This window comes from Scyliorhinus torazame, chromosome 10 (genome assembly GCF_047496885.1).
Source record: "Scyliorhinus torazame isolate Kashiwa2021f chromosome 10, sScyTor2.1, whole genome shotgun sequence".
Taxonomy (NCBI): Eukaryota; Metazoa; Chordata; class Chondrichthyes; order Carcharhiniformes; family Scyliorhinidae; genus Scyliorhinus; species Scyliorhinus torazame.
The window spans coordinates 147,678,741-147,705,967 of NC_092716.1; the positions used below are offsets into that span (position 1 = coordinate 147,678,741).

The window sequence follows — 27,227 nt, forward strand, 5'->3', positions numbered from 1 at the left end:
CGGAGAATGTCATGGGTCTTCACAAGGCAGCCGATTTTCGGCCTGCCGATATTCTCCCTTCCGGATGGGCCGAAGTCCCGTCGACGTGATGACCGTTCACGTCGACGTGAATCAAACCGCCTTTTCATCGGCGTGACCCGGTGCTCCAGGCTCACGCCGACCAGCGAGGAGGTGAGTGACGGCCTGGGGGGTTGGCTCTGGGCAGGAAATGGCGTGGCCACAGACTGATTGCGTGAGGAGAGGTGTGTCTCGGCTTGTGTGTGTGTGCGGCGGGGGGGGTGGTGGTTAGAGTAGGCTGGGCTCCGGGGGAGTGCCGGGAGAGAGTCCGTGCCGGGGTGGAGGTTGGGGGGGGTCCGTGCCGGGGTGGAGGTTGGGGGGGGGGTCTGTGCCGGGGTGGAGGTTGGGAGGGGGGGTCCGTGCTGGGGTGGAGGTTGGGGGTTGGGGGGGGTCCGTGCTGGGGTGGAGGGTGGGGAGGGGGTCCGTGCCGGGGTGGAGGTTGGGGGGGGGGGGTCCGTGTCGGGGTGGAGGTTGGGGGGGGTCCGTGCTGGGGTGGAGGTTGGGGGTTGGGGGGGGTCCGTGCTGGGGTGGAGGTTGGGGAGGGGGTCCGTGCCGGGGTGGAGGTTGGGGGGGGGGTCCGTGCTGGGGTGGAGGTTGGGGGTTGGGGGGGGTCCGTGCTGGGGTGGAGGTTGGGGGGGGGGTCCGTGCTGGAGTGGAGGTTGGGGGTTGGGGAGGGGGTCCGTGCCGGGGTGGGTGATGGGAGGGCAAATGAGTTGGTCCACCTGGCCAGTTGCCAGCCTCCAACAGTTGGACCCATGCGGTCCATGCCACCTGGCTGGGGGGAGGAGGGGATATGGGCAATGATGACATGTCGTCATTCCCCTCCCCCCCACCAGGCCGTCATGTTTTCAGACCATCCAGCGATGTTGGCCGCCGTGGTGGCAGCCGCTCATGTCTATGTTGCCCTGGATGAGGAGGAGGAGGAGGAGGAGGAGGAGGAGCGTGCCAGAGAGGCGGCGCAGGCTGCCGCAGAGGGGCAGGCGGCAGCCGCCCAGGCTGGAGGGACACCTGACCGACAGGACGAGGAGGGGGAGGTGGACGTCGCGGCCCCACGGCAACGGAGGCACCCGATGGCACCCCGTGTGTACCGGCCCCGGCAGTCATACCAGGACCTCACGGACCGGGAATGCAGGAGGAGACTCCAGATGAGCCGGGAAACCGTGGCACACATCTGCCACCTGCTGGCACACCTGTCACCGCGTGGCACTGGCGGGGGACACCCTCTCCCCGTGTCCGTCAAGGTTACGGTGGCCCTGAACTTTTATGCAACGGGGTCATTCCAGGCACCGAGTGGGGACCTGTCCGGCATATCGCAGACATCGGTGCACCGGTGCATCGGGGCAGTGACAGATGCCCTTTATGCCATGGCGCACCGCTACATCCGCTTCCCCGTGGACCGGGCCAGCCAAGATGCCCGGGCCGTGGGCTTCTCTGCCGTTGCCAGGTTCCCCATGGTCCAGGGCGCGATCGATGGGATGCACGTCGCCGTGCGGCCACCTCAGAGAACAGGGCCGTGTTCACTAATAGGAAGGGGACCTATTCAATGAACGTACAGGTGGTCTGCGACCACCGCATGATGATCCTGCACGTCTGCGCCCGTCACCCAGGCAGTGTACACGACTCATTTGTGTTGTCGCGGTCATCCATCCCCGGCATGTACGAGGGACGCCATCCCCGGCTGAGGGGCTGGTTGCTGGGCGACAGGGGCTACCCATTGCGATCATGGCTGATGACGCCTATACGGAGGCCACGCAATGAGGCGGAGAACCGCTACAATGATGCCCATGTAGCGACAAGGGGAGTGATCGAGAGGTGCTTTGGCGTGCTGAAGATGCGTTTCAGGTGCCTGGACCTCTCTGGGGGCGCCCTCCAGTATCGGTCAGATAGGGTCGGCCGCATCATTGTGGTGTGCTGCGTCCTGCACAACATAGCCCAGCAGAGGGGCGATGTGCCGCAGGCAAAGGAGGGCGGAGTGGAGGAGCAGCAGGAAGAGGCCCAGTCCTCCCCAGATGAGGGGGATGGGGGCAATGGTCAGGGCAGACGGGGTAGACACAGGCGGGTGGCTGTCCACCGTTACCGGCTGGCCCAGCGGGCACGGGACAGACTGATAGACGCCCGCTTCACTGACTAGATGGGCGTGGGAATCGGGTAGTATGGCCACAGACCGCACACCATGACAACAGCCGACCACCCACACCCCCCACCCATCCACCCACCCAGCACCCTCACCCCCCTCCCCAACCCCACACACCCCACCCGCATGCACACCACCCCCCTCCCCAATTGCCGATCCACCGGCGGCACAACGGGCCGGGCTCACCCAGTTGCGGGTGGACGCGTGTCTATCGCAGGCCATGGAGGATGATGACAACCCGCCTCCGATGAGCTCCTGGCTCTACATCGTTGGACTATGTCTGACCCATGGCCACAGTACCACCATCCACCCGGACCATCCCTGCATGCGGCTGTGACACTGCAGCGCACGGTCCCGTCCTCTGCCCGGGGGATGTTGATGGCGGCCCAGGGGGCAGACTCACCTGGGGCTGAGGTAAGACCACCCGTCACACACACACTTGCGCTCAACGTACATGACATGCCCGCACACTTTGGACAGAGCACAAAGGCAGCTTCGGTAGGTGTAACATTGACTTTAATAACCAAAGGAGTTCATGCACGTGCCCTAGCCCCTAAAACTCATCTGTGCCCTGCACCCGTGCCAACTTACTCAGTGTCTAATTGTTTGGCCTTACGGGCCCTTTGACTACGTCTACGTGGTTCCCCAGACGGTACAGCAGAACTGGAGGTGGACTCCTGTGATTCCTGCCCTCTGACACTGGATCCCTTTGGCGGCCGTTTCCTGGGGCGTCCTGGCCTAGATGGGCCAGGCTGCGGCCCGGGCGACTGGGATGGCGAGCTGCCAGCCTGTCCTGCCCGTTGCCCACCCGATGCACCTGGGACGGAAGGGGGGGAGTCCGAGGTGTCGCGGTGTACCGGGACCTCCCCTACAGAGGGAGCCGGGACGGACCACACCACCTCCTCCTCCCTCGGGGTGCCCGATGGCCCCCAGGCCTCTACATGGGTGGGGGATGCGAACGGACTGGCCATCCGACACGCCCCCGACATCTGGCGCTGCCAGTCCTGGAGGCCCGTGCTGGTATCGACAGGGGTCTGCAGGTTTGCAGCCATGGAGCCCAGGGGGTTGTCGAATCCTGTCTGTGACAGTGCGACGCCGGCTCGCACATGGCCACTGGCGCCGATGCCCTCAGCGATGGCCTGCTGAGACTGGGCCATGGCCTGCAGAGACTGGGCTATGGCCTGCTGAGACTGGGCCATGGCCTGCTGAGACTGGGCTATGGCGTTGAGCGCCTCTGCCATCTGGCGCTGGCACTGGCTCATGGCCTCCTGTGAGAGGGCAGCCATTTCCTGGGCCACAGACGCCGCCTGCACGGAAGGCCCCAGGCCTCGTAAACCGTTCCCCATGTCTGACACCGTCGCACCCATTGCCTCCACCGCGGACGCCACCCGTGCGGTGTCAGCCTGGGTGGCACGCATGACCGGGACCACTCCCAGCTCCTGGACGCGGGTGGACTCCTCCACCTGCGACCGCAGCCGCCGCAAGCCACCCGTCACCCTATTCGCTCGTCTCCGTGTCGGTGGTTGCATCGGATCTATGTGTGGGTGTGGTAACTGCAGGAACCCGGGATCCATCTGGGCGGCAGATGTTCGCTTGGCCTGGGCTGCCCTCCGACCGCCCGGTCCCTCTGCTGCTCCTACCTCCACCTGCTGTACCGGGACGGCTGTGTTGTGCGCACCAGTGAGTGTACCAGACGCCTCATCACTAAAGTGCCCAACCGTGGTGAGTGTTTCTGCGATGGTGGAGGGTGTTGATGACAGCAGTGGCGTTGTGTCGTGCTCTTCGTCCCACTCTGAGTCCATGGCACTTTGGGGTGGGGGTTCGTCTCCACCCATCCACTCTGAGTCACTGTCCGGTATTTCGTCTTCCCGGGTAGGGGTGTCCTGGGTAGTGCTGTCCCGGGTAGTGCTGTCCCGGGTAGTGCTGTCCGGGGTAATGCTGTCCCGGGTAGTGCTGTCCCGGGTAGGGGTGTCCTGGGTGGTGGTGTCCCGGGTAGGGGTGTCCTGGGTAGTGGTGTCCCGGGTAGGGGTGTCCTGGATAGTGGTGTCCTGGGTAGTGGTGTCCTGGCTCGGATGTGACGGGGGCCTGTGGCTGCCCCCCTCATCGCTGGGTGGTCGCTCCCGCACGTGACGGGGGTGTCGTCTCCCTGTTGCACCAGGTCTCTCCGTCTCCCGTGGTGTGCGAGGGGCATCCTGCGGGCGTCGCATGCTGGAGGGTCCGGGTCTCTCCGTCTCCCGTGGTGTGCGAGGGGCATCCTGCGGGCGTCGCATGCTGGAGGCTGCGGGTCTCTCCGTCTCCCGTGGTCTCCGAGGGGCATCCTGCGGGCGTCGCATGCTGGAGGGTGCGGGTCTCTCCGTCTCCTGTGGTCTCCGAGGGGCATCCTGCGGGCGGTGTGCATCTGCGGGGATGGGTGCCTGGACGTTTGGTCCTGCGATACACAATGAAGCATGCATGGTTAGACATCAGGCAGTGATCAGGTGATACGGGGGAGGGGGATATAGGGGAGGGGGGATATGGGGACGGGCTGTTGGTGGCTCACTTGCTCGTGGGGCCCCGACCTCTGCATCAGCAACCTCCCGGTCCTCAGGTCCGCCAGCCAGTTCCAGGGCCCTTTCCTCGTGTACGGTCAGTGGCCTCTCATCAGCGGGCCCTCCTCCAGTCCTCACATGCTCCCTATTGTTGTGTGCGCGCTTCTCCTGTGGGGGGGGGGGGGTGGTGGCAGGGGTAAAAGGCAACAGTGTTAGGCAGGTATATGAATGCACGCCATCGGTTGCGCGTGCATTGCAGAGGTTAAGGTTAGGGCTGGATTCACTTGGGGATATGGGGGAGGGGGGATATGGGGGAGGGGGGGTATGGGGGAGGGGGGATATGGGGAGGGGGGGATATGGGGGAGGGGGGATATGGGGGAGGGGGGGATATGGGGGATATGGGGAGGCTCACCCTGCCTGCTCTGACGAGGTCGTTCACCTTCTTGTGGCACTGGGTGCCTGCCCGTGGTGTTAGGGCCACAGCGGTGACGGCCTCTGCCACTTCCCTCCACAGACGCCGGCTGTGGCGTGGGGCAACTCTGCGGCCGTGCCCGGGATACAGGGCGTCCCCCCTCTGCTCCACCGCGTCCAGGAGCGCCTCCACATCGCGTGACTCGAACCTCGGGGCTGAGCGACGGCTAGCCATCCAGTCGGGTGTTGCGGTCGGGTGTTCCGGTCGGGTGGGGGGGAGCTGCGCGGCCTTATGAGCCGTCACGCCGTGCAGCGCGTATGACGCTGCACGGCGTGAACCATTGCGCAAGCGCAGATCCCGTCACGTCGCTGCTAGCCCATTTCGGGCCGGAGACTATCGGCCCATTTTTATGACGTGACGCAAGTGGGATTTGCGCCGTTTTTTGCGCCGATTGGCGGACTTTCCGCCGATAACGGAGAATTTCGCCCCTTGTTTATTACCCCAAAATTCTCCCATATGTATGGTCTCGAATCAGGGGCGTCATTCTCCGACCCCCCAGAGGGTCGGAGAATGCCCGTTGGCCGCCGTGAATCCCGCCCCTGCCCCCGCCGAAGTCTCCGAAGGGAGAAAAGTCGGCGGGGCGTTAATGGCGCCGCTGCCGCGGAGAATGTCACGGGTCTGCGCAAGGCAGCCGATTTTCGGCCTGCCGATATTCTCCCTTCCGGTTGGGCCGAAGTCCCGTCGACGTGATGACCGTTCACGTCGACGTGAATCAAACCTCCTTTTCATCGGCGTGACCCGGTGCTCCAGGCTCACGCCGACCAGCGTGGAGGAGAGTGACGGCCTGGGGGGTTGGCTCTGGGCAGGAAATGGCGTGGCCGCAGACTGATTGCGTGAGGAGAGGTGTGTCTCGGCTTGTGTGTGTGTGTGTGCGGCGGGGGGGGGGGGGTGGTTCGAGTAGGCTGGGCTCCGGGGGAGTGCCGGGAGGGGGTCCGTGCCGGGGTGGAGGTTGGGGGGGGGGTGCGTGCTGGGGTGGAGGTTGGGGGTTGGGGGGGGTCCGTGCTGGGGTGGAGGTTGGGGGGGGGGGCCCGTGCCGGGGTGGAGGTTGGGGGGGGGAGGTCCGTGCCGGGGTGGAGGTTGGGGGTTGGGGGGGGTCCGTGCTGGGGTGGAGGTTGGGGGTTGGGGGGGGTCCGTGCTGGGGTGGAGGTTGGGGAGGGGGTCCGTGCCGGGGTGGAGGTTGGGGGGGGGGTCCTTGCTGGGGTGGAGGTTGGGGGTTGGGGGGGGTCCGTGCTGGGGTGGAGGTTGGGGAGGCGGTCCGTGCCGGGGTGGAGGTTGGGGGGGGGTCCGTGCCGGGGTGGAGGTTGGGGGTTGGGGGGGGTCCGTGCTGGGGTGGAGGTTGGGGGTTGGGGGGGGTCCGTGCTGGGGTGGAGTTTGGGGAGGGGGTCTGTGCCGGGGTGGAGGTTGGGGGGGGGCCCGTGCTGGGGTGGAGGTTGGGGGTTGGGGGGGATCCGTGCTGGGGTGGAGGTTGGGGAGGGGGTCCGTGCCGGGGTGGAGGTTGGGGGGGGGGGTCCGTGCCGGGGTGGAGGTTGGGGGTTGGGGGGGTCCGTGCTGTGGTGGAGGTTGGGGGTTGGGGGGGTCCGTGCTGGGGTGGAGGTTGGGGAGGGGGTCCGTGCCGGGGTGGAGGTTGGGGGGGGGTTCGTGCCGGGGTGGAGGTTGGGGGTTGGGGGGGGTCCGTGCTGGGGTGGAGGTTGGGGGGGGGGTCCGTGCCGGGGTGGAGGTTGGGGTTGGGGGGGTCCGTGCCGGGGTGGAGGTTGGGGGGGGGTCCGTGCCGGGGTGCAGGTTGGGGGTTGGGGGGGGTCCGTGCTGGGGTGGAGGTTGGGGGTTGGGGTGGTCCGTGCTGGGGTGGAGGTTGGGGGGGGTCCGTGCCGGGGTGGAGGTTGGGGGTTGGGGGGGGTCCGTGCTGGGGTGGAGGTTGGGGGGGGGGTCCGTGCCGGGGTGGAGGTTGGGGGGGGGTCCGTGCCGAGGAGGGTGATGGGAGGGCAAGTGAGTTGGTCCACCTGGCCAGGTGCCAGCCTCCAACAGTTGGACCCATGCGGTCCATGCCACCTGGCTGGGGGGAGGAGGGGATATGGGCAATGATGACATGTCGTCGTTCCCCTGCCCCCCACCAGGCCGTCATGTTTTCAGATCATCCAGCGATGTTGGCCGCCGTGGTGGCAGCCGCTCATGTCTATGTTGCCCTGGATGAGGAGGAGGAGGAGGAGGAGGAGGAGGAGGAGCGTGCCAGAGAGGCGGCGCAGGCTGCCGCAGAGGGGCAGGCGGCAGCTGCCCAGGCTGGAGGGACACCTGACCGACAGGACGAGGAGGGGGAGGAGGACGTCGCGGCCCCACGGCAACGGAGGCACCCGAGGGCGCCCCGTGTGTACCGGCCACGGCAGTCATACCAGGACCTCACGGACCGGGAATGCAGGAGGAGACTCCGGATGAGCCGGGAAACCGTGGCACACATCTGCCACCTGCTGGCACACCTGTCACCGCGTGGCACTGGCGGGGGACACCCTCTCCCCGTGTCCGTCAAGGTTACGGTGGCCCTGAACTTTTATGCAACGGGGTCATTCCAGGCACCGAGTGGGGACCTGTCCGGCATATCGCAGACATCGGTGCACCGGTGCATCCGGGCAGTGACAGATGCCCTTTATGCCATGGCGCACCGCTACATTCGCTTCCCTGTGGACCGGGCCAGCCAAGATGCCCGGGCCGTGGGCTTCTCTGCCGTGGCCGGGTTTCCCATGGTCCAGGGCGCGATCGATGGGATGCACGTCGCCGTGCGGCCACCTGCAGATTACAGGGCCGTGTTCACTAATAGGAAGGGGACCTATTCGATGAACGTGCAGGTGGTCTGCGACCACCGCATGATGATCCTGCACGTCTGCGCCCGTCACCCAGGCAGTGTACACGACTCATTCGTGTTGTCGCGGTCATCCATCCCCGGCATGTACGAGGGACGCCATCCCCGGCTGAGGGGCTGGTTGCTGGGCGACAGGGGCTACCCATTGCGATCGTGGCTGATGACGCCTATACGGAGGCCACGCAATGAGGCGGAGAACTGCTACAATGATGCCCATGTAGCGACAAGGGGAGTGATCGAGAGGTGCTTTGGCGTACTGAAGATGCGTTTCAGGTGCCTGGACCTCTCTGGGGGCGCCCTCCAGTATCGGTCAGATAGGGTCGGCCGCATCATTGTGGTGTGCTGCGACCTGCACAACATAGCCCAGCAGAGGGGCGATGTGCCGCAGGCAGAGGAGGGCGGAGTGGAGGAGCAGCAGGAAGAGGCCCAGTCCTCCCCAGATGAGGGGGATGGGGGCAATGGTCAGGGCAGATGGGGTAGACACAGGCGGGTGGCTGTCCACCGTTACCGGCTGGCCCAGCGGGCACGGGACAGACTGATAGACGCCCGCTTCACTGACTAGATGGGCGTGGGAATCGGGTAGTATGGCCACAGACCGCACACCATGGCAACCGCCGACCACCCACACCCCCCACCCATCCACCCACCCAGCACCCTCACCCCCCTCCCCAGCCCCACCCACCCCACCCGCATGCACACCAACCCCCCCCCCCATTGCCGATCCACCTGCGGCACAACGGGTCGGGCTCACACAGTTGCGGGTGGACGCGTGTCTATCGCAGGCCATGGAGGATGATGACAACCCGCCCTGCGATGAGCTCCTGGCTCTACATCGTTGGACTATGTCTGACCCATGGCCACAGTACCACCATCCACCCGGACCATCCCTGCATGCGGCTGTGACACTGCAGCGCACGGTCCCGTCCTCTGCCCGGGGGATCTTGATGGCGGCCCAGGGGGAAGGGGCTGAGGTAAGACCACCCCTCACACACACACTTGCGCTCAACGTACATGACACGCCCGCACACTTTGGACAGAGCACAAAGACAGCTTCGGTAGGTGTAACATTGACTTTAATAACCAAAGGAGTTCATGCACGTGCCCTAGCCCCTAAAACTCATCTGTGCCCTGCACCCATGCCAACTTACTCAGTGTCTAATTGTTTGGCCTTACGGGCCCTTTGACTACGTCTACGTGGTTCCCCAGACGGTACAGCAGAACTGGAGGTGGACTCCTGTGATTCCTGCCCTCTGACACTGGATCCCTTTGGCGGCCGTTTCCTGGGGCGTCCTGGCCTAGATGGGCCAGGCGGCGGCCCGGGCGACTGGGATGGCGAGCTGCCAGCCTGTCCTGCCCGTTGCCCACCCGATGCACCTGGGACGGAAGGGGGGGAGTCCGAGGTGTTGCGGTGTACCGGGACCTCCCCTACAGAGGGAGCCGGGACAGACCACACCACCTCCTCCTCCCTCGGGGCGCCCGATGGCCCCCATGCCTCTACATGGGTGGGGGATGCGAACGGACTGGCCATCCGACGCCCCCCCGACATCTGGCGCTGCCAGTCCTGGAGGCCCGTGCTGGTATCGACAGGGGTCTGCAGGTTTGCAGCCATGGAGCCCAGGGTGTTGGCAAACCCTGTCTGTGACAGTGCGACGCCGGCTCGCACATGGCCACTGGCGCCGATGCCCTCAGCGATGGTCTGCTGAGACTGGGCCATGGCCTGCAGAGACTGGGCCATGGCCTGCTGAGACTGGGCCATGGCCTGCAGAGACTGGGCCATGGCCTGCAGAGACTGGGCTATGGCGTTGAGCGCCTCTGCCATCTGGCGCTGGCACTGGCTCATGGCCTCCTGTGAGAGGGCAGCCATTTCCTGGGCCACAGACGCCGCCTGCACGGAAGGCCCCAGGCCTCGCAAACCGTTCCCCATGTCTGACACCGTCGCAACCATTGCCTCCACCGCGGACGCCACCCGTGCGGTGTCAGCCTGGGTGGCACGCATGACCGGGACCACTCCCAGCTCCTGGACGCGGGTGGACTCCTCCACCTGCCCCTCGGAGACAACAAGCCGCAAGCCGGGCCTCTCCGTCTCCCGTGGTCTCCGAGGGGCATCCTGCGGGCGTCGCATGCTGGAGGGTCCGGGTCTCTCCGTCTCCCATGGTGTGCGAGGGGCATCCTGCGGGCGTCGCATGCTGGAGGGTCCGGGTCTCTTCGTCTCCCGTGGTCTCCGAGGGGCATCCTGCGGGCGTCGCATGCTGGAGGGTCCGGGTCTCTCCGTCTCCCGTGGTCTCCGAGGGGCAACCTGCGGGCGTCGCATGCTGGAGGGTCCGGGTCTCTCCGTCTCCTGTGGTCTCCGAGGGGCATCCTGCGGGCGTCGCATGCTGGAGGGTGCGGGTCTCTCCGTCTCCTGTGGTCTCCGAGGGGCATCCTGCGGTGATCAGGTGATACGGGGGAGGGGGATATAGGGGAGGGGGGATATGGGGACGGGCTGTCGGTGGCTCACTCGCTAGTACGCCCCCGACCTCTGCATCAGCAACCTCCCGGTCCTCAGGTCCGCCAGCCAGTTCCAGGGCCCTTTCCTCGTGTACGGTCAGTGGCCTCTCATCAGCGGGCCCTCCTCCAGTCCTCACATGCTCCCTATTGTTGTGTGCGCGCTTCTCCTGTGGGGGGGTGGGGGGGTGGTGGTGGCAGGGGTAAAAGGCAACAGTGTTAGGCAGGTATATGAATGCACGCCATCGGTTGCGCGTGCATTGCAGAGGTTAAGGTTAGGGCTGGATTCACTTGGGGATATGGGGGAGGGGGGATATGGGGGGGATATGGGGGATATGGGGGAGGGGGGATATGGGGGATATGGGGGAGGGGGGATATGGGGGGGGATATGGGGGATATGGGGGAGGGGGGATATGGGGGAGGTGGGATATGGGGGAGGGGGGATATGGGGGAGGGGGGATATGGGGGATATGGGGAGGGGGGATATGGGGGAGGTGGGATATGGGGGAGGGGGGATATGGGGGAGGGGGATATGGGGGTGGGGGGATATGGGGGAGGGGGGGGATATAGGGGATATGGGGGAGGGGGATATGGGGGGATATGGGGGAGGGGGGATATGGGGAGGTGGGATATGGGAGAGGGGGGATATGGGGAAGGGGGGATATGGTTAATATGGGGGAGGGGGGATATGGGGAGGTGGGATATGGGGGAGGGGGGATATGGGGGAGGGGGGATATGGGGGATATGAGGGAGGGGGGATATGGGGGAGGGGGATATGGGGGATATGGGGGAGGGGGGATATGGGGGGATATTGGGGATATGGGGGAGGGGGGATATGGGGGAGGTGGGAATTGGGGGAGGGGGGATATGGGGGAGGGGGATATGGGGGATATGGGGGAGGGGGATATGGGGAGGGGGGTATGGGGGAGGGGGTTATGGGGGAGGGGGGATATGGGGGATATGGGGAGGGGGATATGGGGGATATGGGGAGGGGGATATGGGGGAGGGGGGATATAGGGGAGGGGGGATATGGGGGGGATATGGGGGAGGGGGGGATATGGGGGAGGGGGGGATATGGGGGATATGGGGAGGGGGATATGGGGGAGTGGGATATGGGGTATATGGGGGAGGGGGGATATGGGGGAGGGGGGATATGGGGGAGGGGGGATATGGGGGAGGGGGGATATGGGGGAGGGGGGATATGGGGGATATGGGGGAGGGGGGATATGGTGGAGGGGGGATATGGGGGAGGATATGGGGGAGGGGGGATACGGGGAGGTGGGATATGGGGGAGGGGGGATATGGGGAGGGGGGGATATGGGGGAGGCTCACCCTGCCTGCTCTGACAAGGTCGTTCACCTTCTTGTGGCACTGGGTGCCTGTCCGTGGTGTCAGGGCCACAGCGGTGACGGCCTCTGCCACTTCCCTCCACAGACGCCGGCTGTGGCGTGGGGCAACTCTGCGGCCGTGCCCCGGATACAGGGCGTCCCTCCTCTGCTCTACCGCGTCCAGGACCGCCTCCACATCACATGACTCGAACCTCGGGGCTGAGCGACGGCCAGCCATCCAGTCGGGTGTTGCGGTCGGGTGTTGCGGTCGGTTGGGGGGGGGAGCAGCGCGGCCTTATGAGCCATCACGCCGTGCAGCGCATATGACGCTGCACGGCGTGAACCACTGCGCAAGCGCGGATCCCGTTACGTCGCTGCTAGCCCATTTCGGGCCGGAGACTATCGACCCATTTTTCTGACGTGACGCAAGTGCGATTTGCGCCGTTTTTTGCGCCGATCGGCGGACTTTCCGCCGATAACGGAGAATTTTGCCCATAGGATCCAATGTTTCTATCGACATTGTACTATTTTCCAAAGAACATTCCGTTTCACTTTTCTTCTCAGGTACCTCATATGTATCTTTGTCTAATGTATATGCCTTCATGGTCTCTGGGTCTGATTTTGCTGGGACTGGCATGGTCACAGTCTCTCTTTTACTGTTCTCAATATCCCACATTATACCCCCCATACATAACTGCTTAATCACTGGGGTTAGTGTGGTTAAACATATAGGTAATTTCTTTAGCAAATCCTCAGTATCCTTCTGTGATCGTGCAGCATTATTAATCTCTGTTCGGCTATAATGATTCTGAAGGTCAGCGCATGAACCTTTTTCCTTCGGGCTTGGAAGAGGAGATTCCTTTGGCTTGTCTTCAGTTGGGCTTGAACAGTCATCAGCGCTGTGCCCTTCATTGTAGCATGAGAGACCGTCATGGTCATGCTGCTGTGCAGTGGAGCATGGTAGGCTGTCATAGCCTTCGCGCTGTTCACGTGAGCATGGCAGACTTGCATCGTCTGCCGCTGGTTGGTCAGGAGAGGTTGCTAGACCCTCATGGTCTTGTTCCTGCAAGGACTGCGCATCGGAGTCAAGCGTTTCTTCTATCGTGGAGGCTGTCCACGAGCTCTCTGTGGAGGGTTGTGACACTGGAGTCACTTCTTGTTCGTGCAAGGACTGCGCTCTGGAGTCTTGCGTTTCTGCAATTGTGGAGTCTGTCCACGAGCTTGCTGTGGAGGCTTGTGACTGTGGAGTCACTTCTTGTTCATGCAAGGACTGCGCGCTGGAGTCTTGCGTTTCTGCAATTGTGGAGTCTTTCCACGAGCTTGCTGTGGAGGCTTGTGACTCTGGAGTCACTTCTTGGTCGCGCAAGGACTGCGCTCTGGAGTCTTGCGTTCCTTCTATCGTGGAGTCTGTCCACAAGCTCGCTGTGGAGGCTTGTGACTCTGGAGTCACTTCTTGTTCATGCAAGGACTGCGCTCTGGAGTCTTGCATGTCTTCTTTCATAGAGTCGGGAACGCTGAGCGGGACGTGGACCATGCTCTGTGTGGCAGCAGGCCGCTCTCTGTGGGCTTGCACCGCTCCCTGTCTGTTAATGTCAGGCTGCAGCATCATCCGGCACTGATAAGTTGGGACGTCATATCTGCTGGATTGAAGATCCTCAAATCCGAAAAATGAATCCGCATCTGCGTCGGATTCAATGTGGGGGCCGCCAATGTGCAACACGAAAGGTTCGTCCGAGTCATAGTCGTATAGGACCACGGAGCTATCATTGGGCTCGCGAGGTCCGGAAACACTGTAAAGATCGTCATCGAAGTATTCGAGGTCGGAATCATCGGCTTGTGCGTAGGTAACTGCTTGTCGGAGGGTTCTTCGGAGGTCAAATTCATCTCCTGGGTCAATTTGCGGCAATGTGCTGTCATTCCAGGTGAGGGAAGGTTGTTTTACTGCTTTAACAGATTTTTGTTTTTTTGATTTGGGATGTTTCCCTTTTAAATTGGATTTGGGACGTTTCCCCTTTAAATTGGTACGGTCTGGGGCCTCTGACATCCTGACGCTCGGTATGTAGCACGTAGGAAGCGACTGCGCATGCTCAGATCGCTGTTCCTTTACCGATGGCCGTTTTCTTGACTGCGCATGCGCAGCATCTCGCGCATGCGCAAACGAAACTTCCGGTTCTGCGCACTGCTCGCGCAACTGTGCTAGCGTGATACCTTTAGCAAGATGGCCACCGACCTCGACCCAGCCCTCTCTCAGGCCCGGGATTTCGGCCTCTGGGAATTCGGGCTCTGGGATCCCGGCCACAAGGTGAGTACTGCCGCTTTTCTTACCTTTACTTGCCGATTGGATTGCGTTTTCTTCACAGTACTTGAAGAAACTGTCCAGAGAATTTGTCCAGGACTGCCTGGTAATCATACCTTTGCTGCCTCCTGAAGAACCTGAACCTTGTGAATATTTCTCTTGCCCTTGCACCGGCGATGGTGAGGAGAAATTCAATTTTTTCGCTATCATCCAGGTCTTGGAGTTCAGCTGCCACCAGGAACAATTCGAACACTTGCCGGAATCGCCGCCAGTTTTCGCGGAGATCGCCGTGGCACTGGAGCGGCTGCGGAACCGGGAGCTCTATCATTTTGCCTGGGCACTGCTGGTTGCCTGTGTACACTGAGGTATGCCGGCAGATATCGATCCACTCCTGTACCATGTGGTGTTGGGTGCTCTGGTGCACAGATGAGCCAACACAGTTGTATGTGGTACAACTCTATTTTATTTTAACTCTTGTATACAGTTCGTTCTGGATACTCTGCACGTGCTGTCTCCCTGAGTGTGTCGTGTAGCAGGTCTGTCCTTGTCCGTGTCTCCAGCTAATACTGACCACCAGGTGTCGTGTTTGTGCTTTTATATCTTTCTGTGATTGGTTGTGGTGTTGTGTGTTCTGATTTGTCTGTTGGTGTGTCTATCATGATGTGTGTGTTTGAATATCATGACACCTATGACAGTGTAGCACATCTGTTATCCCACATTGTAACGTCTCCTGGTGCGAGGTTTGACTCTACCACCTGAACCTGAAGAAGAGAAAGCTATTGAGTACAGCTGACGCAAAACAAACCGGTCAAAGTACAGATTAAAACTGTTTCAAACACATTTTATGTTGGGTTCTTGCAGATTTATATTTGTTGAGTCTTGAAATCAATGTTTTTAAGGGAACTTTTTCTCACCTAGTAGGGATACCTAGCTTCAAGGATTGTTCTGGAATATCCTGGAATCAAAGTGTCATCTCCTGGACACTGCAATGAGCAATTTGCAGGAAGAATAATCAAAACATTTTTAAAAAATCAATGCTCAGTTGAGCATGAAATGGTAGTGGGCTTCTGAGAGTGAGTGGGAGCGGTTACCCTCATCATTCTAAAAATTCTACCCTTTATGTATTAATTAAATATATTGGAAAAGGGGGAAATCGGCACTTTAACCAGTTGGGACAGTTGGAGGTGGAAGTTCACCCAATGAAAGCTGCATAAATACATTCAACCTTAGTTGACAATTCTATGACACACTGCCCCACCATTTAAAATTCCTTTGAATGCTGTTTCTTTTAAACAAAAGAATTGCCAATAATACCATTTTGTTTCTTTGTGATATAGTTTGAATGCTGTGGAGTGGGTGGTCCAAAGGATTTTTTACGCACCTTGGAGTTCGTTATATTCAACCCTCAGCATGAGGTGCCAGATGCTTGCTGCAAGAGAAAGAAACCAACGCCAGACGGAGCTATAGTTAACTTAGAGATGTGCATCTCTGGAGACATTGGTTTCATCAACAATCGGGTATAATATTAGGTGTTATATTCCTTGTCCTGTTCTCCAAGATAGCCAGATATGTAATGTTGACAAAGAATATAAAACTAAGAAGTTTAAGTCAAAACTACTTAACTTGATTAGGTTCACACACTTTACTGAGCAACGGATTATAAAATAATACTGAATCTATGATACAGTAATTAATAACTCTCTAATTTATAAACTACACTATAACTCAACGTCACACTATCCTTCTACATTGAAATCTCCATCATCTTACCCCAGCATGCTGAGAGATGCAGCCTGTTATATGATCACTTAGTAAAGCCATCCAGTGTTGAGTTACATGTTGCCTCTCTTGTTAACCCTTTACTACACTGTTAGTATACAGATCATTACATCCCCCTTTTTTTTTGACATTTTTGTACATGACAAAAAGGAAAATATGAATAACAGTAGTATATGATACATTGATATGTATATTATAGTTAACAAGTGAGTGAAAAAAAAATATTTGAAACAGTTAATTTGTTTTTCTTCACAAATTGAGTCTGTTGGGTTTCTTTCTGATTCTGGATGATCTCCTCAATCCAGTCAGTGGAGAAGTAGATGTCTTTCACGGTTTCTGGAAGTCATCTGGTATCTTGGAATATGTTGTTGCAGTAGAAATAAATTTTCATTGAATTGTAGACTTGGAAATAACGTACTAGAAGATTGAACTTTCAGAAGAGCCCGACGATTTCTTCCAATGATACAACCATCATTTGTTTGAACAATGTATGAACAAGGTGCTGCTTGATATATGGCCTTAGCTAGATCAGACCATCCTCCAGTGGGAATATGAATTTTCACTTGATCACCTGGATTAAGTGGTTCCAGTGATTTTGCATGTTCATTGTAGTAATTCTGCTAAAGATTCTTTTGCTGTTGCATTTTCTTGAAGACTGGCTGAAGATCTGGATCAGGTAGTTGAATGCATGGAAGGATTGTACGCAGCATTTTGTTCATTAACAATTGAGTTTGGGATAAACCATGAAAGAAGAGTAGTTCTGTAATTCAATAAAGCTAAGAACATATCTGAATCAGAGTCAAGAGCTTTCTTGAAACGTTTCACATTGTGAAAGCCTTTTTCAACCTTGCCATTGGATTGCGGATGGAGAGGACTAGAAGTTATATGAGTAAAATTGTACGCATGAGCAAATTCTGTCCACTCATAGCTATCAAAAAAACGTCCATTGTCTATCATGACTTTGCAAGGAATCCCATGACGAGCAAAAATCTCCTTTGTTGCTTTAATCAAGGATTTTGAGGTAGAATCAGACAATTTGGTCACTGGGATAGTTTAAGAAATAATCGATGATTAGGATATAATCACGACCATGAAAGTGAAAATATCTATGCCAACCTTCGACCATGGAGTCTTCTCAAGACCATGAGGTTTCTTTACTCTGAGTCGATTGATTATGTTGGCAGGTCGCACATTCCACAATTAGATCGGTTATGGTCTTATTTATTCCTTGCCAATATACTGCCTGTCTCACTCTCTGTTTGCATTTCTCTATGTCTAGATGACCTTCATGTATTTTTTTGTAGTATCATGGGTCTTAGTGTCATAGGAATAACAATACGATCGAGACGCAGTAGAAAACCATCTTCAACAGTGAATCCAGATTGAATGTTTCTGAATTTCGAACAGTGTCCTTTCGGCCAACTATTCTTTATATGGTTGATGACTTGTCTCAAAATTTCATCCTTGTTTGTCTCATCTCTGATGAGTTCGCGATCATCGGTAGCCCCGACGTAGTCATGGAATTTTTGTATTCCAGTAAACAAGCCTGAACACTCTTTTTCTATCTGAGTGTACTTTTGTCCAGTGGTAGTCATAGATCTCAATGCATACGCTATAGGTGTCAACAAAGAATCATCATTTCTTTGAAGTAGGACTGCCCCAATTCTATTCTGACTTGCATCTATGGAAATCTTTGTTTCTCGTGCAGGGTCAAAGAATGAAAGGGCAGATGCAATAGTCAAAGCTGACTTGAGGTTTAGCCATTCTTTGTTGTGCTCTTCAGTCCATGAAAATGATGTGGTTTTCTTGATAAGGTTATGCAAAGCTGTTGTTCTTGAAGCTGGCTTTGGTAAACATTTTCCAAAGAAATTCACAATGGCTAGGAATCTCAACACTGCATTCTTGTCCTGTGGGACTGTCATCTTCTGAATGGCAGCAATCTTATCACCTTCAGGTTGCAAACTATGTTCTGAGATTTGATCACCCAGAAATTGTTATGTTGAGATCCCAAAGTTGTTTTCTATCTGAATAACTTCAGCAATATTCTGGTACCATGTTATATTCCTTGACTTGTTCTCCAAGATAGCCAGATATGTAGTGTTGACAAAGAATCTTAAACTAAGAAGTTTAAATCAAAACTAATTTATTTTACACTACTTAACTTGATTAGGTTTGCACACTTTACTGAGTAACAGATAATAAAATAATAGTACTGAATCTGTGATACAGTAATGAATAATCTCTCTAATTTATAAACTACATTGAAATCTCCATAAGCTTCCCCCAGCATGCCTAGGGGTGCAGCTTTTTATATGATTAGTTAGTAACGCCATCTAGTGTTGAGTTACATGTAGTCTCTCTTGTTAACCCTTTAATACACTTGTATTATACATATCATTACATTAGGCATAGCTCGAGGTGTACTTTCTCAAGAGCAACGACATTCAAAAGTGTGTCATATTGCCCTATATCTAATGAGAAGAAAACAGTGCAAACTCGCTGGTGATCCCATGTCTTCCACACATCAATTTTCCCAATCTTCCCAAAGCTGGGCTGAAATACTCAGTGAGACAAGGCTGGAAACATGTCATTCAACTGTTTATTTTACATACAGCACGTGTGTGTGTATAAAGCAGTAGATATAATCAAATCTTACCTTGATCAACTAACGGTGGAACAACCCTCAAGGAAAAGAAAAATAATTTTAAAATGCTTATAATGCTTGCTTCACATTTCCTGGGCAGCTATCTGATTCTGAGCAGACCTGGTTTCCTCTCATGTGATCTGCTCTTCCCAGGCCTAACCGGCTGCTCCCAATTCCCTTTGTCCTTTCCTCTCTGCCATCCAATAAAATGGGACAGCTACCTTTTCTCCCCATTCAGTAATACGCATCTCTCGTTCTCTCTTAAGATGTGGGTTTAAGAAATCAACTTCTGCTATTGTCAAAATATGTGGTCGACACACTGGCTTCATGGGCCTGGGAGAGCATGATTATTTCTTCTTGCCTTAGGAAGTAGACTGTGAACCATTTGACTCTTCTGACGGGCTTGTCGGTCTTTAATGCACCTCCTCAGTGCCTGTTGCACTTCTAAGCATAGCCTTTGTCTCAATGGCTTCAGCCTCTGGCCTCTTTTAATGTCGTGTGAAACCGCTTTGTTTGGAAAAAAAGCTTTCCCAAATCCATAGAGAGAAAGAAAGATCAAGAAGGCCGAAACATGGCTGGCTTGTGGTGACAGGATTGTGGGGAGGGTGGGATGAGTATTGGTGCTGCGGGTTCAGTTGATGGATAGGACTGAAGGATGGAATCTCCAAGGAAGCAGATGGATAGAGTGGGTTCACATAACAGGGGCGGGATTCTCCCCTACCCGGTGGGGCGGGGGGGTCCCGGTGCCGAGGAGTGCGTGAACCACTCCGGCATCAGGCTGCTCCAAAGGTGCGGAATCCTCCGCACCTTTAGGGGTTAAGCCGGCGGCGGAGAGGTTTGCGCCCCGCCGGCCGGCGGGGAAGGGGCTTCGCGGCATGCCAACCGGCGCCGAAGGGTCTCTGCCGGCCAGCGTGAGTTGGCGCATGTGCGAGAGCACCAGCGTGTGCTGGCGTCATCCCAGCACATGCGCGGGGTGGGGGTTCATCTCCGCGTCGGCCATCGCGGAGGAATAGCAGCCGACGCAGGAGGAATAGAGTGCCCCCACGGCACAGGCCTGCCCGCGGACCGGTGGGTCCCGATCGCGGGCCAGGCCACCGTGGGGGCAATTCCCGGGGCCAGATTCCCCCCGCGCCCCCCCCGAGAACCCCGGAGGCCGCCCGTGCCGCCAGGTCCCGCCGGTAATTTGCGCCGGCGGGACCAGCAAAAAACGGGCGGCCACTCGGCCCATTGCGGGCCGGAGAATTGCCGGGGGGGCAGCCACTACCAGTGGCCGCCGACCGGTGCGGCGCGATTCCCGCCCCCGCCAAATCTCCGGTGCCGGAGAATTCGGCAGCCGGCGGGGGAGGGATTCACGCCGCCCTCCCGACGATTCTCCGACCCGGCGGGGGGTCGGAGAATCCAGCCCCAGATCTCAGCAATTCAATGTGACACTGGGGATGGGTTTACATTTCAGCGGTTTGACTAATTCGTTGATGATTCGACCATTAACGGTCAGTTTGTGGCCTAGGTATTTTTCTTTGATTGTTGGGTTGGGTATGTGTGTGGCAGGGAATTTGGGGTTTGGAGGTGTAATTGTGGGGGGGTGGGAGGATTTGATTGGCGGGGAGGTTTATTTTGTTGGAAGGGGTGTTTCTCCAAGGAAGCAACTAGCATGGTCTCAATGGGCCAAATTACCTCTTTTTGTACTGTTGATGACTCCATGACCTCTATAAAGTGATACAGGAAGATCTGAAATTGCAGACTATTTCCTTTTTCTAACTATATTGTATGCCTCTTCTTTGAATCTAACACTATCCCTAATTTCCCTTGTAAGCCATGGCTTGGCCTGAGTTCCCTTTCTACTCGTGTGCCAAATAGGAATAAACAACTTTGGAGTTGACCTATTTGTTCCTTGAATGCTTGCCACTGCCTGTCCACTGTCCTTCCTTTCAGTAATGTTTCACAGTCCATCATAGCCAGCTCATGCCTCAGACCATCATAGTTACCTTTATTGAGGTTCAAGACCCTGGTTTCAGAATCAACTACCTCACTATTAACCTTTTAACCTTGATACAAAGTTCTACCATATTATGGTCACTCATCCCCAAAGGTTCTCTCACAACTAGATTGCCAATTAATCCTTTCTCATTGCACAACACCCAGTCCAAGATGTCCTGTTCCCTTGTTGGTTGCTCAACATACTGGTCCAGTCTGGTCCACTTCTGGTGTCCCTTCCCCAGGTGGGGTCATCATCACCCTCAGCAGGTGTCTGAGTTCACTGTTGGTTGTTGACCTCAACAAAAACTGCATGATCCACCGCGACTACCTCGAGCACAGAACTTGCCAGTCGCCTTGCTCAGACCTTCGTCAGGACTTTGGAGTCAATGTCTAGGAGTAAGATGGGTCTGTATGACCAGCAATAAAATGCGTCTTTCTCCTTTTTGGGGATCAAGTGATGTTGAGGCCTGGGCTAGCGTGTTCGGCAGGGTCCCTCTCAATAGTCAGTCATTGAACATCTCCCTCAGGTGCGGGGCCAGTGCTGCTGCACATTTGTTCGAGAAATCCATTGGAAATCGTTCTTCCGAGCTTTCCCCGTCTGCATGGAGTTGATACTCTGCGAGATCTCTCCCAGTGCTAGCGGTGCTTCCAGTCACTGTTTTCTTTCCTCCCCCACAACTGAGGGACAAAAACTGTCTCACCTTTGAGTCCCTCTCCAGGCTTCAGAGGGGTATAACTCCAGATAGTAGGTCACAAAGGACTCGTTGATCATGTCTGGGTTCGTGTCTGTCGTTTTTATCGTTCACCTGTGCTTTATCGTTGTGGCTGCCTGCTTTGTCAACTGGTGAGCCAGCAGGCGGCTGGCCTTGTCTCCACGCTCATAAAAAGTCCCATAAGGTAATGACTGCAATGAGTGACGGTAGCTCTGTACCTTGTGGGAGAGACATCCTCATTCCCCAGAAGAAACAAGCGTGACTAATGTGTTCAGTCACTGTGATGGGAAGCCACCAATGTGCTAGGAACCTTGCTCAAAGCACATGGAGGATCCCTGGACTGACCACCCTGTCTTTTCCTGATGCAGGGTACACGTTTTCAGGTTGCAATGACAGGAACACAGCTTATCAGAACAACAAGCCATAGGAAGGGTACAATTAGAGATTAGTTACAGCAGTGAACGTTATCTATCCATGCCAAGGCTGTGAAAAGATAGATTCTTTATTGTCTAACCCTGCCACCACGTCTTTGTGCATCCCTAGGATCCACAGTGGAGGAGAAGGCAGCCTGCTGTCTGCCATGCCCTGTTGTCTGTGATGACCTTGGCAGGTGTCCTTTGGAGGGCCGAGACCTGGGGGGCCCCAGTCTACTTTCAGGATCCTGCTATGTGGCAGTGTCATCCTCCTCAGAATGTGGAGCTGGAGCTCATGCGGTCACAGGAAGAGGGGATTTGGATGGGCGGGACTTTCTTGGAGTCATCTGAGTGGATGGCCCCTGGCCATGCACCAGCTGATTCCCATCCCTATCGGTGCCCGAGGGCCCCTGGCTTTATCCGTGGGATAGAGGAACAGATGGATTGAGTTTGAGAAGTCCTGCCCCTCTCTGGCATTGGCATTGATGGATGCTAGCAAATGCCCACACCATGGAGTGCATGTCCTGCAGCAGTGCAGGACAGAAGTCTTGGACCATGGTCTTTAGAAGGCCGCCCTAGAAGTGTTGACCTCAGTGTGTTGGCCTGTCAGCACAATCACCTCACACTGAAGGCACAATGGCTCATCCATGCAGCTTTTCAATCCAATGAGTGTACCAGACATCCTTTCCTGGTGTTTCCTCCTTTGCCTTTGAACTCTAGAGGCTTGTCTTCTGACTGGGACTCAGCAGATTCCTGGCTTCCAGAAATCCTTTGAGTGCCACCACCCTGGGACGTCCCTGTTATATTACGTTTTTGTAATATCTTGTTACTCATTTGCTTTCTGCCAGAATAGTTGTATGCTTGATGTTCAGTAACACTCGAAGTCTTCAAATAAAGCAAATATTGTTTATTGAGTAATGAGAATAAATTAACTATGAGTTGTTCACTCTTCAATAATTATAACTGTAGATTAAATTAAATGTATATAATGATGATTAACTGCACCTGCACACTAAGCTATATCTGTAACTCTGTTCACTAGTCACTCCTGATACGAAGAGGTGGGAACTCTCTCTGAGTTTTCCTTTTTTACATAGATTTACATAGAATTTACAGTGCAGAAGGAGGCCATTTGGCCCATCGAGTCTGCACCAGCTCTTGGAAAGAGCGCCCTACCCAAGGTCAACACCTCCACCCTGTCCCCATAACCCATTAACCCCACCCAACACTAAGGGCAATTTTGGACACTAAGGGCAATTTATCATGGCCAATCCACCTAACCTGCACATCTTTTGGACTGTGGGAGGAAACCGGAGCACCCGGAGGAAACCCACGCAGACACGGGGAGGATGTGCAGACTCCGCACAGACAGAGACCCAAGCCGGAATCGAACCTGGGACCCTGGAGCTGTGAAGCAATTGTGCTATCCACAATGCTACCGTGCTGCCCTCTATACCTTTTATACCTATATCTGGTGCTGCCATCTAGTGGTTATCTATGTTAATCTTTTACATACACTCAGATATACAGATCACTACAGTCCCTGCTGTGGATCAGATGGTGTGATGTGCTCACCAGTTGTGACCCCAAGGCAACTCTAGAACTAGATCGCACTGAGGTGTGTGCCTCTGGTGGAGGGTGTAGGTGAGTGCTGTGATGGGTGTTCCATTTTAGGCTCTGAGAAATCAAAGTCTGTGCTGCTATCAGGGCTCGAGTCAAGGACCTGGCTGGCTGACTCCCTCGGCTGCCTACCAGCTATGCCTGCAAAATAAAGGAGATTTCATTGGTGCTTGGCAGGGGCCTGAGGAGACATCAGTCATAGCATGGTAATCTGATGGATGTTGCAGTGCTGATTCCTCACTTGGTTTATCACCACCAGCCTCACCATCACCACAGGAACAGTTCACATCCTCACCAGTTAACTGAATGGCTCTCTCCTCAAAATCCGAGAGAACCTTGAGTTCTGGCAACCCTCCCCCTGCCTGGGATCTCTTCTTCTTGTTGTGTGCCAACTTGTCATGAATGAAGACTGATGGAGAGAATGTAAGCAGAACGCGTGCCAGGGTAGATGATAAGGATGCCTGGCATGTGTGGGTCGGGAATGGGAGCAGGGAGGTGATGAGGACACGACCCACAAGGGAGTTGAAGGTGTTATGGGCGAGGCATTTTTAGAACCCCAAAATGTATCATGGTGTTCAACCAACCTCCCCCTTTAATGCTATTGTTGCCTTTCCGAGCACACGGCTTGATCCCGAGGTGTGGGATTACAATTATGGACATGTGGGTTTTTAAACACAAAAGAATGTTTGTTCCATGAACTCAACTTAACCTCTTAAATAAACATTGGATCTCTTAACACCCCTTACTTCAAAGATAACCCCAAAAATATTACAACACTAAATAATCCTTCAGTTATTCCTTTCAACATCCCAGCGACTTAACACCTTTAAACAGAAACACATCAGGTTAAAGGCTTTACTTTTATGAGTTTAAATCACCCAAATGATCCAGAGATAGTCTTTCATGGCAGAGATCACAGCAGATCCAGCTCACTGCAAACACAGACACACCCCAAGCTCTTTTCCTCAAAACTGAAGCTAAAAACTGCAAAATGGCTCCACCCAAAACCAAGCTCCACCCACACTCTGACATCACTGCATTTCTTAAAGGTACATTGCTTAAACACCCATTTCTTCAAGGTACTCTCACATGACAAAGGTATGTGTGGGAGAGTTAGTTATCGTGTCCCTTGAGTTAGCACTGAGTGAGATCTGATCAAACGGCTGAGAAATTGACATTTTCTTTTTTGTCTGTCATTTTTGAAGACTTGTTTTTTCCTTTTGTAATTTTAAGTTACTCTTCATTTGTTTTGTGTTAAACATTTGTCTTATCATCCACATGTCCTTCCACAGATCATTATTTATTGTCCAGATTCCTGAGGCAGGGGGACAAGTGGAAAGAATGTAGCATCTTGTGAGCTTGTTACAAGCTTGAGTTTTCTTGTTGTTAACACATTTTTCATCCATTTCAATATTCACTCTTATTTCTTCTAACTACCATTGTTTTTGTTTTCTTGGTGTTCAGACTCAATCCATATTCTAAACTTCTAAATTTTACTTGATCTACGATATTTTGCGGTCCTGCTTCTAATTCTGCAAGTCACACTGTGTCATGACATGAAATTTATGTTCTTGCCTCCAATTATTATCTCAGGAAGTTCATTTGATTCTCAGAATATTTGTCCTGTGTTCAGGTTGAATAACTTTGACAGTAGCACATGGTCTCGTCGCACTCCTCTCCTCACTTGACACATGTCTGATTCCATTTTCTAGCCAGAAGCTCGAAGCCAGTATTGGCTCTGGATAGATCTCACAACTTTACTGTCAATGGCACACTTCATGGTCTCTCAGAGGTGATTGATGTTTGCATCTCTCTTGCCCAGAATGTGGAACGTTGAATATGCTTCAGCAGGAGATTCAACTGATTTTTGCCTCATAAGATAGTCATGGATTATGGGGGACAGGCAGGAAGTGGAAGTGAGATCACAATCAAATCACCATGATCTTATTAAATGGCAGAGCAGGATCAAGCGGCTGAATGGCCTACTCGTGTTCTTATTTCTTGTGATCTTGTGAGTGGTTGATGAAAGTGATCGGTTCCAGAAGGAAATCATTCAGCCGCACGTGGATCCATTGATTACCCTGCGCACCCTGAGGAAATTCATGCACTTGTCTCTTGGCTCTACAGGGGAGTTTGATAAAATCTGATGGCCTTGCAGAAAAGGACCTCATCATATCAGATCAGCCATGATCTCATTGATGACGGAGTAAACTCAATGGGCTGAATGGTCTACTTCGGTTCCTACATCTATGGACCTTTGTCACCAGTTAAGTGCAAGTCCTCACAGTTCCTTGGCTGACGTCACTGAGTGCCTGACTGGAAATAATCAGATCCATAGAAATTGACGATCAGTATCAACTTCATTGCCAATGATAAGGCCCTGAGAGTTGGCAACAGTTTAAAATTGAGCAAAGGCAGACCAATGGGTTGATTCAGAAGGAGAAAATACAATTTGAAAGTAAACAAGCGGAAAACATAAAAATCTGACTGTAAAAGTTTCTATAGGTATGTAAAGAGAAAAAGATTGGTAAAAACTAATCTGACTGTAAGGCCCCTTACAGTCAGAAACAGGAGAATTCATAACAGGGAACAAAGAAATGGCTGAGGAACTAAATTCATACTTTGCCTCTGTCTTTACAATTCAGGGAATTAGGTCGGGAGCTAAAAAGCAGGACCTCTCGGGTTGTAATCTCAGGATAATTCCCCGTGCCATGTGCTAATGAGGCTTGGAACAGGGAGATAGTACAGTTGAAGACGTGGCTAAAGAGCTGGCGTAGGAGAGAGGAGTTTAGATATATGGATCACTGGGATGTCTTCTGGGAAAGGTGGGACCTGTACAAGAAGGACGGGTTGCACCTGAACTGGAGGGAGGTTTGCTAGTGCTGTTTGGGAGGGTTTAATCTAGTGTGGCAGGGGGTGAGAATCGGGACAGCAGGCCAGTAAGTGTAGAAACTGGGGAAAACAGTGAGACTGAGATAAACATAGTGCAGAGTAAGAGCAGGCAGAGCGAAGCCACAGGACTCAGCGGGACTGTAGGTCTGGAATGCGTTTGCTTCAACGCAAGAAGTATAACAGGTAAGACAGATGAACTGAGAGCCTGGGTTACTGCATGGAACTATGATGTAATTGCAATTACGGAGACATGGTTAAAGGAGGGACAGTACTGTCAGCTTAATATTCTGGGATATCGTTGTTTGAGATGGGACAGAAGGAGAAACAAAAGAGGTGGGGGAGTTGCATTGCTGATTAGCGAGCAGATCACAGCTGTGTTGAGGGAGGACACATAGGACGGATCTTGTAGTGAGGCATTATGGGTGGAGCTCAGGAATAAGAAGGGTGAAATCACAAAGTTGGGAGTGTACCATAGACCTCCCAACAGCCCGCAGGAGACAGAGGAGCAGTTGTCTAGTTAGATACTGAAAAAGTGTGAAAAAAGCGGGGTAGTTGTGATGGGCGACTTTAACTTCCCCCATTTTGACTGGGAATCCCTTACAGCCAAGGGCTCAGATGGAGAGCAATGTGTTAGATGTGTCTAGGAGAGCTTTTTGACACAGTATTTATACAATCCAATCAGAGAGGAGGCCATACTAGACTTGGTATCAGGGAATGAGCCAGCCAGGTGATTGATGTTTCAGTAGGGGAGCATTTTGGGTTTAACAACCATAATTCCATAAGCTTTCAAGTAGCAATGGATAAGGTCAAAAGTGGCCCACAGGTGAGGATGCTTAATTGGGCGAGGGCCAATTACATCCAAATTAGACAGGAACTGAGGCATGTAGATTGGGAGCGGCTATTTGAGGGCAAATCCACATCTGACGTGTGGAGGCTTTTAAAGGCCAGTTGATTGAAATGCAGGACCCGTATGTCCCAGCAAAAATGAAGGATAGAAATGGCAGGATTCGAGAATCATGGATGACAAGGGAAATTATAAGCT

General features: G+C 54.6%; 1 protein-coding gene across 5 annotated transcripts in view; it reads left to right on the top strand.

Annotated features, from left to right (window-relative positions):
• LOC140430961 (tetraspanin-18B-like) overlaps positions 1-27,227 on the top strand; it is a 322,769-nt gene that overhangs the window by 273,548 nt on the left and 21,994 nt on the right. For all 5 annotated transcript variants that reach the window (XM_072518804.1, XM_072518807.1, XM_072518808.1 and 2 more), the window contains one exon: positions 15,485-15,664. In XM_072518804.1, coding sequence (XP_072374905.1) covers positions 15,485-15,664 — 180 coding nt within the window. The remainder of the gene's footprint in view (positions 1-15,484; positions 15,665-27,227) is intronic.